This window comes from Danio aesculapii, chromosome 4, assembly GCF_903798145.1.
Source record: "Danio aesculapii chromosome 4, fDanAes4.1, whole genome shotgun sequence".
Classification (NCBI taxonomy): domain Eukaryota; kingdom Metazoa; phylum Chordata; class Actinopteri; order Cypriniformes; family Danionidae; genus Danio; species Danio aesculapii.
In genome coordinates, this window is record NC_079438.1 from 12,881,132 (window position 1) to 12,897,031 (window position 15,900).

At 36.1% G+C, this 15,900-nt stretch overlaps 1 protein-coding gene across 1 annotated transcript; it reads right to left on the reverse strand.

Annotated features, from left to right (window-relative positions):
- Window positions 1–7,913: 7,913 nt before the first annotated feature.
- LOC130222084 (gastrula zinc finger protein XlCGF57.1-like) lies at window positions 7,914–14,078 on the reverse strand. Its single transcript, XM_056454708.1, has 3 exons — window positions 14,035–14,078; window positions 13,297–13,491; window positions 7,914–9,447 (listed from the first exon to the last, which is right to left on the reverse strand). The coding sequence occupies exons 2-3, from the start codon at window positions 13,424–13,426 to the stop codon at window positions 8,081–8,083; spliced, it is 1,497 nt and encodes a 498-aa protein (XP_056310683.1). The 5' UTR covers window positions 13,427–13,491; window positions 14,035–14,078; the 3' UTR covers window positions 7,914–8,080.
- Window positions 14,079–15,900: the final 1,822 nt, after the last annotated feature.

The window sequence follows — 15,900 nt, forward strand, 5'->3', positions numbered from 1 at the left end:
ACCAAAAATGCAGATTTATTAATGTGTAGATGTTTGATTTGAAGCCAGATACATCAAATCAGAGAAGTTACAAACCTGGCCAGAGGATTAGTAGAGTCCAATATGTCACGAATTTTTCCAAACTCCCAGAAACGTCCTCTGTGACAGAATTCGGACAACTCCTTCTTGGCCTCTATGACGACAGCCTGGATCTCTGCCTTTGTGCTGTTCCTCATACACACCTCCCTGAGATGCCCAGGAAGAGAGTGAGGAGCCTTTTTGCACACAGGGCAGAGGAAAAACATCCTGCTGTGGAAGGATCTGTATGGATAATAAAGCCAACATGTTATAGAATGAAAGATGAAGAGCAGCTTTGTGAAGGTTTGGGGTCCGGGGTCCAAAGGGCACACAACGGGCACACAAACAAACATAACAAAGCGTGCCAGAAATTTTGATTAGAGTTTTAAGACTAAACTTAATTTCATATTAATATAATACTGTTACTAACCATATTTAAAAAGTGTATTTAATAATATGACAATAGTCATGAGAGAATATTAAAATAGTCTCAATTATTTCTTAAACTAAGATTATTCCTGCCATTAGGATTTCGAGTTAATATCAGATAACACCACAGTTAGTATACAAACTGTGCTCTCCTCTCAGAAACATCGGTCCACTTCAGAGGTTTTCTAAATTTAATGATAAAGACTCTTGTCTTGACTTCCACAAACTTAGCTAACCCCACTGACAAAATGATGTAAGATAAACCGAGTTTAACAGGCCTGCTGCATGAGGCATACTGACTAAATCTACTTACTTTTCAGAAGCCATTTCCGATGTTGAAAAGTGAGTTCTGTCCACTGGTCAAAAGCAACAAGTTGTAGTTGAAAGTGACACAACTGTACAACGACTGAGATGAGACGGGCCTCTTTAACCTGAGCTGGCAGTAGGTCAACGGCCTATCAGGACGCAGCATCCAACAGCAGCCCAGTCTGCCCATCCCCAGGTGTTAATGGCCCAAGTGGGGCAGAAACAACTGTAAAACAGACAACAACTGATCTAGGCATATGTTTCAGTGTATTTAAAAATATATTGTCTTTGTTTTGACTTTGAGTAGTTTTATATTTCACAACACAGATGCAGGGAAGTATATTGTTTTAAAATTGGAAACATTAAAAAAAACAAATAAAAAAGAAACTTGTAACACATTTTAGAGTAGATTTATACTTAGTTTGGTGATAGATACAATAAATAAAATAGAATATCTGATTTTCTGATAGATGTCTGCTCCACGATGGAGGAACACATATCCTTTATTATGTCTTATGATTATTAATAAAGTTAAATGTTTAAGGGCCTAGATCATATGATAACCATGGTGTCATCCCTCTTTAGAGTAAATCTGGAGTAATATGTGCTTGATTGTTTTTCTGCATGCCGAATGATTTGTTTCCTCAGGATCTACCGAGCCAGGTCAGAGGTCATGGAGACCTCTCGAGTGGACCTGGACTCTTGAAGAATTGGAAACAAATGTTTCCTGAGTTATTTGCCATTTTAGGTTAAGTATTTTAAAGTAAAGTGCTTGTATGTAAGCTGCCAGTTTAGATGTTGAATGTATTTTTAATATATATTATTCTTATATTGTTACATGTCAGTACTAAATATATTTCAATAATATACAAATATACTGTACATACACATTTTATTGAAACATATTTTGTTCTTACATGAATACTGATCTAAACTCAATTGTTGGCCGGAGTGGGTGTTAATGTTACTAATTAGCTAATGTTGCTGGGTGATGGAGGTATGAATAGTCTCGTTAGCAACTTGTTCTTCTAACATGAATACTGATCTGAACTCTTAATGGCTGGAGTGAGTGTTAACGTCTAATTTGTTTTGCTGTGGATATATAAATGGTCTCGTTAGAAAGTTATTGTTCTAAACCTTTGGTGCCTTGGTGGTAATAGTCAAATGCAAGCTTTCCCAAATTACTGCCAGAATTTTATAAAAAAAAAAACATTAAAAAACTGTTCTGTTTTATTGACCTGTTGGTCGAGGCTAATACAATTACTCCTGTGTTTTGTATATGTATGTATGTATGTGTTAGGGTTAGGTTTAACTTATGCAAATAAGTTAAGAGGCATTTAGTCATTTACTGAATTTTACACTTTTTAGAATAACGCCACAGAATATTTTAAAGTTAATTTACCATTTTAAATAACTGTGTCGTAGTCTTAGAAGATTATAAATGCACTGGAGAATATTTGAGGTATGGCTGGATAAAAGGAAATGGCAATGTGTGTGGTACATAATAAATGGATTTGAGTTTCTGTGGTGTTCGAGCCCCATCTGCTGGTTTATATCAGTAGCAGAAAAGTGTTGCTTTCAGTTTTACTTTCATTTTGAAATAAACAGTGTAAAAATGTACTAACAGTTTAGACATTTCCATCAAGGGTAATACCCTGTAAGCACCATTAATGTTGACTGATATGATAAATGTAATGACTTTTCTGTTAAAGAATAGTTTTGCTTTGTATAACTGCTCATTCATGATGGCTGAATTCATCAGGAGAACATTATTATGTGACAAAACACACTGTACACGATTTATATGAAAGTAAAAGAGATTTATTTGTGTTTCACTGTTTTACAAAAAAAATAAAAATAAAGACAAAAGGTTACAGATCTTTAAACTGCATCTGTGGTTCTTTATGCCTTTATATTGTTGACTGAATAACTGGCAGCCAGTCTTACTGAGGCCAATATAAACTGTTTTCTTGATGAATGTCATTTAAAAGGTTGTTTATTCTGTGATTCAAAGCTGTATTTTCAGCATGGAGATCTGCAGTTCTACTATGATCAGATGTTATTGAGACAAAATCACTAACAATGATTCTTACATATTATTAAAAAGAGAGTTGAAAATAATAGCATTTATTTGTACATGTACTTATAATGTAAAAAATATTGCCAATAAAAGCTATCATTTAGAACTTTCATTTTTATCAAAGACTCCTTTACTACACACTGCTGTTCACAAAACAGATAAAGATTTGAACATCAATGTAAGAGATTTAGTAAAAGGCTTTATCAGTCTTTACACACCATATTGTTATTTCTGCTTTATAAATTAAATAAATTACAGTAAAAACTACTTAGTTACTGAATTGTTCATTCAAACTGACTTTAATTCATTGAAAATACTTGATAATATAATTAGAAATAGAGAGATTATTCAGAATGATGGAATAACAGTGATCTTTATTTTAAGTAGAAAAATTTGATTCTCAGTTTATCTAAAAACAGTGCAGATTGGCCATTAATTACATTGACTTGAATCTCTTTAGTTGACAACGAAGATCTATAGTGAACTACTGAATTCACCTTTTTAAGTTCAAAGCTGTCACAGTCAGATCAGGTACTCTACCCATCCTGATTCCTCATCTGATCATCGTCCTGTTCGTCTTCCATTGTTTGTGTTCCAAGACTTTGCACCACTGCAAAGAAAATAACACAAATACCCACCACTGCAAACAAAAGTAATAAGGGCTAGCACTGTACCACTGTGGACTGATCTTGCACCCATTTGTTCAACACTTTGAAACTCTTGAAAAACATAGTGTATACATTAAACAGTTATGAGACTGCATAAAAAGAAATAATATTGTTTACAAATAAAAGCTCTTGTTAAATATTTGTGGATTGTCTATGTATAATAATTCACACCTTGTTTCACACCATGGGGGGCTGCCGTGCTGGTGATGCCGCTGCCTGAGCCCACACTTCTTAAAATAGTATTCATATACCTTAGACATCACTTATGGCAGGAGGAGGAATCGGGTGAGTACTATTATTTAGGATGATGTCAATGGCTTTACCTCTACGATGTTTCCAGAGATAGACTAGCTCATTTTGGCGCACCTCTATAGATTCTCTCGCTTTGCTGGATTTTGTCGCTCTGTTAAGCATTGGTTGAATAATTTTCCGTATGTAGCGCAACTGATGATCTATCCATTCAGTGAGTATGTGCTGGTCAGATAAGAGTTGGAATGTTCCACAAAGAAGGAATTTTCTCAGAATTCTCGCTGTATATTTCAACAAGGGCAAGCCCAATGGCCTTCCGTCTCTGTGCACTATTGTGAAGGCTCCGTTCTTATAATATACTCCACATAGGATGGTTATTAATTTTGTCTTATGACGCGGATCGTTACCGGTAAAGAGTATGACTTGTTTATCGCTCATTAATTTCACGTCCAGGGTTTCCCTGAACTTTTTTTCTTGTGCCTGAAAACACATCCATTCCTGATCAGAGAGCGGACGGGTATATTGTTCAAAATGTGTTAAGTTAGCAGCTGTATGATTTCCTTTAGGGAAAGCACACTTTGAGTTGTAGTTCCATCTGCGGTTGCAAATCTTGCCGCTTCTTATAGCGTCCTTAACCACGGTTTTCAACGTTGCAATTAAACACATAACCTGAACTGTTTAACATTAGACTTCTTCTGCGTTCTCGACGGCAGTTACGATGGGTGTAGATGGTTAAATTAGTTTGTTTAGTGCAACATGTTTGCGCGTGGGAGCACACACACACACACACACTCCCTCTCTCTTTCACGCACACACACACGCGCACACAGAGAGAGAGAGAGAGAGAGAGAGAGAGAGTCCAATAAATAATGACTGATTCATTTAACTGAGATAACACATTTTTTAAGTTTCAATCAATTTACATTTAAGGGGACATGTTTCTTAAATAGAAAGTGACCTTCAAAAGAACTTCTATGCCAATTCATTAACCCACTATCTTTGTAGACCATACCTGCATGGCTCCAGCAGTTTCTCTAGATTTGCCAACTTCTCATATTCAGCATTTGTTGGGAGGGCCAGATTGTGCTTCTGCTGAGAGCGTTGTGTGCAGTGCGTCTCTGTTGCGCCTCACGTGCTTGATCATCTCAAGGGTGGAATTCCACCGTGTTGGAACATCTTGCACGAGTGACTCCTGAACTTGTCCAAGGGAGGCTTGCTGGACATTTAGCTCATCCGAGTTGGCCGCACTGTGTTTGAAATGTCCGACAACTTTACGACACTTGGCCAGTGCACCATCAAAACCACCTTCCCGAAGTGACATTACAATAGCTCTCTGTACAACATGCGCAACACAGGGCAAATGCTCGAATGGCAGTATCCTCCCTGCTGCCATCATATTAGGAGCGCTGTCTGTTCCAATAGTGCTGATTTTGTCAGCTATCCCCCACTGATTAGCGACATCGAGAAACTGCCTGGCACACGCGTCTGCAAAGTGATGCTCCTCTGTTTTCATCACACCTAACGAGCAGACAAACTAGATCAGAGTAAGTTCACTACTAGTAGTAAACAACTAGCAATCATCAAGAAGCAAACATAATGTGGTGGTAATTCGTGATAATCAATAAGCTAAGTAATTAAATTATGTCACTTAAAATTATACAACGTAGCCTACCTAAAGCGAAGGAGTGAGTTCCCAGCTGGAATCAATGACGTGTACAGTAACGTCGCAGTAGTTATCATTGTTGACAGATGTCAAATGGTCCCCAGTCAGTGCTACACACCTCGCCTCTACCATTGTCTCATCTCTTGCGGCTTTCTCTGCGGTATGCTGGTCATGTATTCTCCTCACGATAGTTCGCCTCACAGGTAGTTTGTAAGATGGGTCACCTGTGGCCGCCAGGAGAACAAGCTCAAGCCCATCATCTTCAACCACGCTGATGGGATGGCAGCAGGTGGCAATCCACTGAGCGAGGAGATTAGTTAGCTTGGCTGATAGAGCTGTGCTGACGGTCTTGCCTCGGTTGCACTCAAACATAGTAGTTTGACGACAACTTTTCCCCTGCACTACATCAGTGCTTGGCCCGACATCTTCTGCATTAGCTATGGGATGCTTTGCGTTTATGTGGTACCTGAGACTGGAAGAACTCCTACAGTAAACTAATTTTGCATTGCACAAGGTGCAAACAACCTTAGTTTTGTCCAGGTTTCCATTGGGAAGCTTCTTAAAAATAAATTTTCCCTGAAGCAAACCCGGAGGCTTCGTAGCCACATCCATGTTAGCATGTCACATTTTTGAGGTGGTAATTTCACAGTAGGAATACACAGGTTCGTAGACTTATTCTTGCCACCTACAGTGCAATTCGGCCAGGATTACATCTGCGCTAATACATCATAGCTTGCATAGTATAGACCCAGCTCCCAACATAACTTTGAGAATAGATTAACGGCGATAATTTTTTTATCGTGTGATAAGAGTCTCGCATTAACGCAGCCGTTATTAACGCCGATAACGCCCCAGCACTAATATATTACCGTTAAGTGCACATGATCAGTACAATATGTATTGCATATTAATAATAATTTGAATGAACAGATAGCTGCAGTCCTTCAGTAGTCTGTTGAGTACTGAAATTAGCATGTAAGCTAACAAATCACTCATGTTCTCATTCACAATAGCGACACTGGGTTTCCCATACACTGATTTATTTGTAGTAATGTGGGAGTTTTCACATGAACATATCTTTAAAGGCAGCCAGTTGTCTACGGAAAGAAAACTTGTTTCTTTTCTCAAATTAGTCCATCAAAATAAATGTGTCGTGTTTTGTAACCAAAGTCTTCATTTCTTACCCACAACACATCAAGATTTGATCAAGTCAAAATCTCATAACCTGACACAAATCTAATCTGTCGTTACTGGCAAATGGCATTGTGTAGTCTGAACAGGGTTTAGGGAGTCTGCATTGGTCGGTCACTGTCATTGCCTTATGGCGAATTCACACTGCACGAGTTTAGGCAGACTTTCATTCGCCAACAAGTTTTGTGAAATTGCAGACAAAAGCCCAAAATTGGAGGTAAATCAGTGTTTGTTTACGCAATTAGACAATGTGAATGTTCAAAAAACACAATGCAAGGGTGTAGAACAGTGTTCCCTGCATCTCCCCAAACATTTTCTCCTCCCTAATCGTTCTAATTCTGTTCAGAGCCGACCATTTGATTGGCAAATTAATAAACTATTTGCAAGGGCACTCAAAAATATATATTTATTTTACTTAATTACTTACTTTACTTGATTAAAATGAGCTGAAATAACACAATTCTTAAAAGATCAGAGGGACAATTTTTTTTTCCTGTTCAATCCACATAAATTTGTGTTGTGACAACATGAATGAATTGTGTGGAACCCTGAAGTTTTACAGTGTATGCAATCCAAAGTTGAAGCACATTGTTAGATCACTCTAATACATCAAATAAGTAAGCTGACCAAAGTTCTTACTGGGAGAAGGCTTTATTATAGACAAGGAATAATGCAGTTCCTCAGCAGTGATGTTAAGTCGTCGGTCTTCAAGTAGCTTAACCCAAAGTACTGTCTGTGAGACACTATAACAACAGATGTAACCCCTTAGAGATTACCCAACTGTTTTGGTTGGGTCACAACTCTTGAGTTCCTGTAGGTCATTTGGTTCACACCTTTTCAGATGCAGATACGTGTTTGCATGTGAAACAAGCCATACAATCTATCAACATATAGAGTTATTTTGCATTCTTGTAGCCCAGTAGCAAATCTTACAACCTGGTACTGGGCTGTGATCCCTGATCTACACTACAAAACAGTTGTCAAAATCTTCACCCCTCTTCAGCTATTGAGTTTACATCTTCAGGGTTTCATTATCAGTATCAGATATGTATTCAAGAGTTCACACTTGTTTGGTATGCTGTCCCGGGAGAGAGCCCTAAGCTCATAAGATCCTCAAGGCCTGGGCTCCCTCTCGTAAGCAGGGTGAGAGGGCAGTTTGAGCTCAGGTAGATCTCGATGAACTCCCCAGACTTGTTTCTGTTCTAATGACAAATACAGGAATGGCTAAAGAGAGATATACGGCTTACTAAGAGCTCGACTATGGTGCCAATTTAGAATGTTCAATTAACTTAGCTCGTGTGTTTTAGACTTCGAGAGGAAATATGGGAACCCGGGGAAAACGAAAATAGTTTATAAATAAACTTCACATGAATGAACAGCCAAACTACATAAACAAGCTGCCGTTTTGAATATACCTGTGTTTGTGTGGACAAGGCCTCATTTTTGAGGACTCTGCTCTCCATTGTGAAGCTTCTGGTGAGTGATGAGGCTTCTTTTATGTTTAAAGCCCTTTCCACACTCTCTGCATCTAAAACGATCCTCATCTGAGTGAGTCTTCATGTGTTTGTTAAAGGAGTCTTTGCGTGTGAGACTCTTTCCACACTGATCACATGTGAACACTATGGTTCCAGTGTGACCATCCATGTGCTTCTCTCCGGTGTGAGTTTTCATGTGGTATTTGAGTGTGTTTTTACATCTGAAACTTTTACCACACTCTGTGCATGTGTAAGGTTTCTCTCCAGTGTGGATCCTCATGTGGATCTCAAGGTCGTGTTTTTTACCAAAACTCTTTCCACACTGTTCACAGGTGTAAGGTTTCTCCCTAGTGTGAACTCTCATGTGAACATTCAGGTTCTGCTTTAGATTGAAACTCTTTCTACAATGTTTACAGCTGAAAGGCTTCTCTCCAGTGTGAATTCTCATGTGCAGTGCAAGGCTTCTTGCATTATAGAAGCTTTTTCCACACTGTTGGCATGTGTAGGGCCTTTCTCCAGTGTGAATTCTCATGTGCATTGCAAAGTTTCCTGAATTATGGAAGTTTTTTCCACACTGTTGGCATGTAAACGGCCTCTCTCCTGTGTGAATTCTCATGTGGGTTTTAAAGCTTTGTTTTTGACTAAAACTCTTTCCACACTGTTTGCAGGTGTAAGGTTTCTCCCTAGTGTGAACTCTCATGTGAACATTAAGGTTTGGCTTTTTTCTGAAACTCTTTCCACACTGTTTACAGCTGAAAGGCTTCTCTCCGGTGTGAATTCTCATGTGGGTTTTAAAGTCTTGTATTTGACCAAAACTCTTTTCACACTGTTCGCAGCTGTAAGGTTGCTCCCTAGTGTGAATTCTCATGTGGACTTTAAAGGTGCCATTTTGCTTAAAACTCTTTCCACACTGAGGGCAAGAGTAAGGCTTCTCTCCGGTATGAATTCTCATGTGCTCTGCCAAGTTTCCAGCATGATAGAAGCTTTTTCCACACTGTTGACACATATACGGCCTCTCCCCAGTGTGAATTCTCATGTGCACGGTTAAGTTTCCTGTATTACTGAAGCTTTTTCCACACTGTTTGCAAGTGCAAGGTTTCTTCCTAGTGTGAACTTTCATGTGAACATCAAGGCTTGACTTTTGACTGAAACTCTTTCTACACTGTTTACAGCTGAAATTACACCCAGATTTGGATTTCCGAGGTCTTCCGTGTGATGAAGTCTTTTTAGTCAGTGTAGGTTTTTCATCAGTCATTATTTTTGGGGGTTTCTGCTGTTTCTCTTCCATTTCATTCTGTTGATGAGTCTCTTCTTTCAGCACCATCAGGTCTAAAAAAAAAAAAGTTAACTTTAGTATGAAGGCTCAAAGTGACAAGCAAGAAATGGATGTTTTCACCCAAATATTAAAATGACCTTACCATTTACTCTCTGTCATGTGGTTTTAAACATTTCCTTTATTGTGGAACACAGTAAGCTAAGTTTTTTTTTTATAGATTTTTTTTTAAATATCTTCTTTATGTATAATACAGGAATATCACATAAAAGATGTGCAAATAAATCAGCGTTTCCATCCAATGAATCAAAGTGAACAAAATCGTCACTTCCTGATTAACTGGTGCCAAATATCAACAGTAAAAGCAGAATTTACTGCGATAGAAGAAGCTACATGAATCTTTTCTTTATTTAATAAATGACTTTCACCTCAGAGGACAATGCCAACACACAATGAACACACACAAGAACAGACACTCTGGAGGCAATTAATAATATATTAACATTAATACTGAAACGGTTCAGACCTTTTAGAATGACCAAAACAACATTTCAGATGTTTTACAGTGTGCTCAGCCTGCTGGTTTGTCCATTCACACACATTTTCATCATCATATGATCTCTTATAACAAGCCTTTTTAATGCACATACTGGAATTTGTTCAGTAAAAGTGCTTGCGTAGTTTACGTAAGTTTATCTTCTCTTATCGAATAAAAAGTTTGTCCTTTTCAGTTATGCGCATGTTTTTATGCCTATATTTCAAAAGTTATGTGCATCATGACGTTTCCATCAACCAATTTTTTATGCTCATAGCCTATCCAAAATGCACATAAAAATAGGTGGCTGGAAATGAAAGGCTAAGCGAGAAATACCGCTTCATCTTTAAAAAAAAAGGGGAGGAGACCGACTGAAACTCAGAGTTTAGAGAATAAAACCTGCTAATGACCAGGTTAGTTTCACAGAGTAAGTGACCACGGCGACTGACTACGAGTTAAAGTTACCTCTCTTTCAGAAACAGGCTACTTAAACAAGTGTCTTCATGACTACACATACAAAGAAAAACAATACAATTAGAAAATATGACTTTGCAACATCAAGCAGCTTTAGGCATGGGCTAATATAAGATCCTGACAGTATGATAACCTTGAATAAAAATATCATGGTTTCACAGTACTGTGATTACTGCTCTAAAATATATTCTTTTAAATGTCTGGGTAAAAAACAAACACTTTTTTCCCTTTAAACACAAAATATTTTCATTTGAGAAATTTTTTTAAGTATGTTGGAGCAGTAAACATGTCAGGCTGAATAATTCAAATGAATCATTGACTTCTGCTGTCTTCATTTGTTTCAAAAACAGATTTCTTTACAATTTAAAACGGCATCTTTGGATATCTTTTCTGCTGGAGATACTGTTGTCCTAAAACTTAAAACAAAATGTAAAAAAACTTACATATACCGTAGGGACGGTACAGCAGAAAATATTGGCGGTTTTAAAACCTCAAGTTTTTTTCAAACCGCGGGATACCATGAAAACGGTTATCGTCCCATGCCTAAGCACCATAACACTGTTTTTAAGACCTAAAAATTCATTCCTTAAAAAAGTCTCAAGCAAAAAGATTCCAATGGCGGCACCTGCTGGTACGTGAACAATTGGTGAATATTGATGAACTTTACACTCAAATGTTTGCATCTCATCAGCATGCTGTAATCCATTTCTTAAGCAGCAAAAGTCATTTAGACTAGTTTGTTGGCCAGTTGTAGTCAGTGCAATGCTAAACGTTATTGTTCCACTATAATTTGTTAGTTTTGTCTCACGTCGTCCCACAGCAACATCATATAGGTTAGAATACTGTACAATGTTTTATAACAATTAATTATTTTAGTGACCATTTCATTCAGCATGTTTAAAATTGGGGCCTCCATGTTTTTTGACATACTTTAAACCAGGGTTTCTGCAGGTTTCACCAAGATAAATTTAAGACTTTTATAGACATTTTTAAGACCATTATGACTGAAATGTTAGACTCATAAAGGGCTAAAGGCTAAGGAATTTTTCAAATGGCCCAGATGGAAAAGATTTTTATTTGCCCTATCAAAAAAATAATACAATTTAATGCATTTAATAAAACAATAATAAATTAATTTAAAAAATTATATATATATATATATATATATATATATATATATATATATATATATATATATATATATATATATATATATATATATATAACTTTTATTTATTGTTTTTAGATATTTCTTAGCAAAAGATCTTAAATATTGTGTAAAAATAAGCAAGCTTTACTTGTATCCACACTCTTTTTTCCAAACTAAACTTTCTTTTAAAAAATAATAAAAATGAACAAATGCTTTAAAAGTTTTAAAAATAATAAACTAAATCTATACACAACAATCTGTCCAGGTCGATGTCCTCAGCAGTAAATACATGAAGCATGTTTAAACAAATGTTATTGTAAAGAAAATAATGAAATTATTATGATAAATAGAGTTAAAATGACCTTTTTAAATGAAAAGTTGAAAGTTTTATTGAGATGGATTGTTGGTGATTGTATGGGTTTTGGCCAGATTTGGTAGCAAAACATGAACAAAGGAAAATAAAGACTTGTTTAAAATAAGATTTAAGAACTACAACACAATATTTCAGTAAATTTAAGACTTTTTATGGCCTAAAATTGTGATTTTGGAATTTAAGACATTTTAAGACCCCACGGAAACTCTGTTTAAACACAATAGTCCTGGTAATTAGTTATTATAATAATGTTGTTATTCTAACTCAGATACTATCTGTGAGAACTAGTAACAACTACTAAAACAACTTTAAACTCATAAAGAAGTTGATGAAAAAAAAATTGTGATCAACGTGACATATGCAAATGGAAAGTACTAAGCCAACACTATCACTGTAATAGCAGATATCTTCTATGAGAATACTGTAGATCAAATATTCTCAGCTCAGTCAAACTTTTTTATTTATTATTTTTATTTATTTTATATAGTGCCAGTGCTTAAGGACGCTTTACAAACAGTAGGAGAACAAGAAAAGCAATAACCTTAAGAAGGTAGAGAAAATGGGAGACTAATAATACATAAAAGAATGACAAAAGACATGAGAACAAGTAACGAAAGAAACCCATTCATGTCTTTCAATGGCTGTTTCCATCCACTTATTTTGCATATGCACATAAAAAAACGGTTGATGGAAACGTCATGCTGCGTATAAATTTTGAAAATGCACACATGCGCATAACTGAGGAAACGCATAACAAATTTCAGTATGCGCATTAAAAAAAGGTCATGTGATTTTGTTATTAGAGATCATGTGATGATAAAAATGTGTGTAAATGGACAAATCAGCAGGCTGAGCACACTGCAGAACCATCTGAACTGTTGTTTTGGTCATTCTAAAACACCTTACCGTTTAAGTCTGAGTGTTATTATATTATTAATGACCTCCATAATCAAGAGCGTCTGTGCTCCGCATCTGACACCTTCAAACGCCACCGCGCTTCACTGCATGTCAGGATTGCCTTCTGAGGCGCAAGTCATTTATTAGATAAAGAAAAGATTGAGGCAGCTTCTCTTATCGCAGCAAATTCCATTTTTACTGTTGATATTTGGCGCCAGTTAATCAGGAAGTGACTATTTTGTTTACTTTGACTCTTTGAATGGAAACGCACGTCTTTTATGCGATAATTCAGTTTTGCGCATAAAGTTTATTTGCCTTTTTGGATGGAAACATAGCTCCTGAGTGTTTATGTGCATTTAGGAGAACTAGGCAGCACACTCAGGGCTGCAAGATGGATTTAATTTAGTATTCTTATTATAAAATATATCTGAATGAGGATCAAATGACTGAGTTGGTCTTTGAGAATGAAAATCAACCTGTTTGTTCCTGCAGATCTTCCTGTTTGACTCTGAATGTTTCTTCTGTTTGTTCCTGCAGATCTTCCTGTTTGACTGTGAATGTTTCTTCAATCTTCAGGTCTTCACTCTCCACTTTAATAAACGCCATCTTTATAACAGTGTGGAGATCAGTCGCTTCAGCAGGAGTTTTTCTCTGTGTTTAGACACTTTATCCTGTTTAAATGAATAAAACAATGAACAGAAACAAAATAACTTCTCTTCAACACTTGCTTCAACAGTTTCTTTATATGAGAGTAATTGACAAAAAGAAATCAGGTAAGTCCGAGTAAGAAACAATAGCCACAAATGAGCTAATTAAAACTAGTACTCCATTTCTTACATACAGTGATGTTTACTTTATGCTGTTTAATATAGACATTATGCTATTTAATAAATTAAACCTTCATTAAAACACTTATTACACACATCTCTGTAACTTTTAGGCATGTTGTTTCTTTATTGTTTTATTTACTTTATTGTCTGCTTACAGAAATGTTGTAGCTCTTTTTTTTTGCACAAGACAAATTCCCTCTCTGGGACAAAAAGGTTATCCTATCTTTACTCAAACAATAGCCCTCATCACTGTGAGTAAAAGAGTACTTTGTTGTTTAAAGGGTTAAAATAACATTGTCAACAGCAGGTACATTATTTACCACTGAATTAAAAAAATGAAACTTTAATCAATCGTTTTATAAGTGTAAACACTTCAAAACAAACCTTTCTCCAGTTGAATCACAACGCGGGAGCGGCGCAGGCTTATGACGTCACGCGCCACGCCAGAATAAAAGTCTTTTTTTTCCTTTTTTGCCACTTCTTACTCTTCTTGTGTTTTTTGGCGGTTGGCAACCAGCTTTTGGAGCATTACCGCTACCATCTGGATGGAGTGTGATTCAGGAGTTAACCAACCCATGTATTTCTTATAATGAAACAAAGCTCTACAATATATATATATATATATATATATATATATATATATATATATATATATATATATATATATATATATATATATATATATATATATATGCACACAAAAAAAAATATATATATATATACATATACATACATTCCCTTCCTTCTGCATATTACAGCTACCATAGATAACTATTCTGCTATATACTAAATTATATTACTCAACCCTGTGTCTTTCAAAAATTTATAATCTTATCTAAAACACACATCATCCGTGTTCAACTTTAATATATTCTCTATGTTAGGTTCCACTTGTTTTTCCTGTAACTGTGTGAATAATCTATTTCTTTCTGTGTGACATGTTGGGCAGTGCATTAACACATGTTCTACAGTCTCCTGGTTGTTATTTCATTCACACATCCCATCTGCATGTTTATTGATCATATGTAATGTACTATTGAGTGCTGTGTGATTAAATCTCATTCTTGTGAACTTGTCTTCTTCCTGTTTGCTTTTCCTTGTTTCCCTACCTCTTCCTACTTTGTTCTGTATGGTGTAATATTGACGTCCTGTACTCCATTATTCCATATATGTTGCCATTTTCCCAATACTTTAGTTTTAACAATACTTTTGATTTCTGACTTGCTGTATTTGATGTTAATGTCTATCGTAGTTTGATGTGCTGCTTGTTTTGCCAACTTGTCTGCCATCTCATTCACACTGACCCCTATTTGTGCTGGTACCCACAACAATGATATGATAACTCCTGATTTTGAGATTATTTTCCATCTGCACTATTTCATAAATGATGTCCTGCCGTGACTCTGATACTAAATTTTTTATACTCATAAGTGCTGAACTTAAATCAGATGCAATGACAACTTTAATTGGTTTATTATCCTCAACCCACTTTAGAGCCAACCATATCGCTACCAATTCTGCTGTATACACTGCTAAATTATTACTTTTGCAGCTTCAATCTTTAACGTTGGAATATTATATGACACTCCTACTCTTTGTCCAATTCTTGATGCATCTGTGTATATTTCAGTTGTTTCATTGTATTTTTCCTTTATATAATTTTCTTCTCGTTTGCTGTCAATCTCACTTTCTTGTTTTTCTTTCATTATTTCAAAATCAACTTCCAAATCACCAAGCGGCCATATGGGAACTACTAGAAATACTATAGTGGGCGAAATTGTTAGTGTGTCTATTTTCATATCATTTATTTTACTTCATATTATCCATCCATAACCTTTAACATCATGTTTCTCTCGTTCTTGGCACTGCATCAGAACAGTTTGTGTTATGTGATTGTCATTATGACCTTTCAAGTTTGCCCAGTATACTACTGCCAGTTGATCTCTTTTAAGGTGTAAAGGCATCTCTCCCATCTCAACTTGTATTGCTGCTACCGGTGTGGTTTTCTTGGCTCCACATCATACTCTTAGTGCTTGATTTTGGATTTTATCTAACTGTTTTAATGTTGTATTAGCCGCTGATCCATACACCATCCAACCATAGTCAATCACTTCTAGGGCCTCGCACACGTAATACACAATTATGTAGTGCGTTAACTTTAAATTAACTCAAAGGGAATATAACAGAATTTAAAGCGGCTTCAAAAGAATCAACTTTCTTGAACTAAACAAACGACTCATCCAGTGCTCA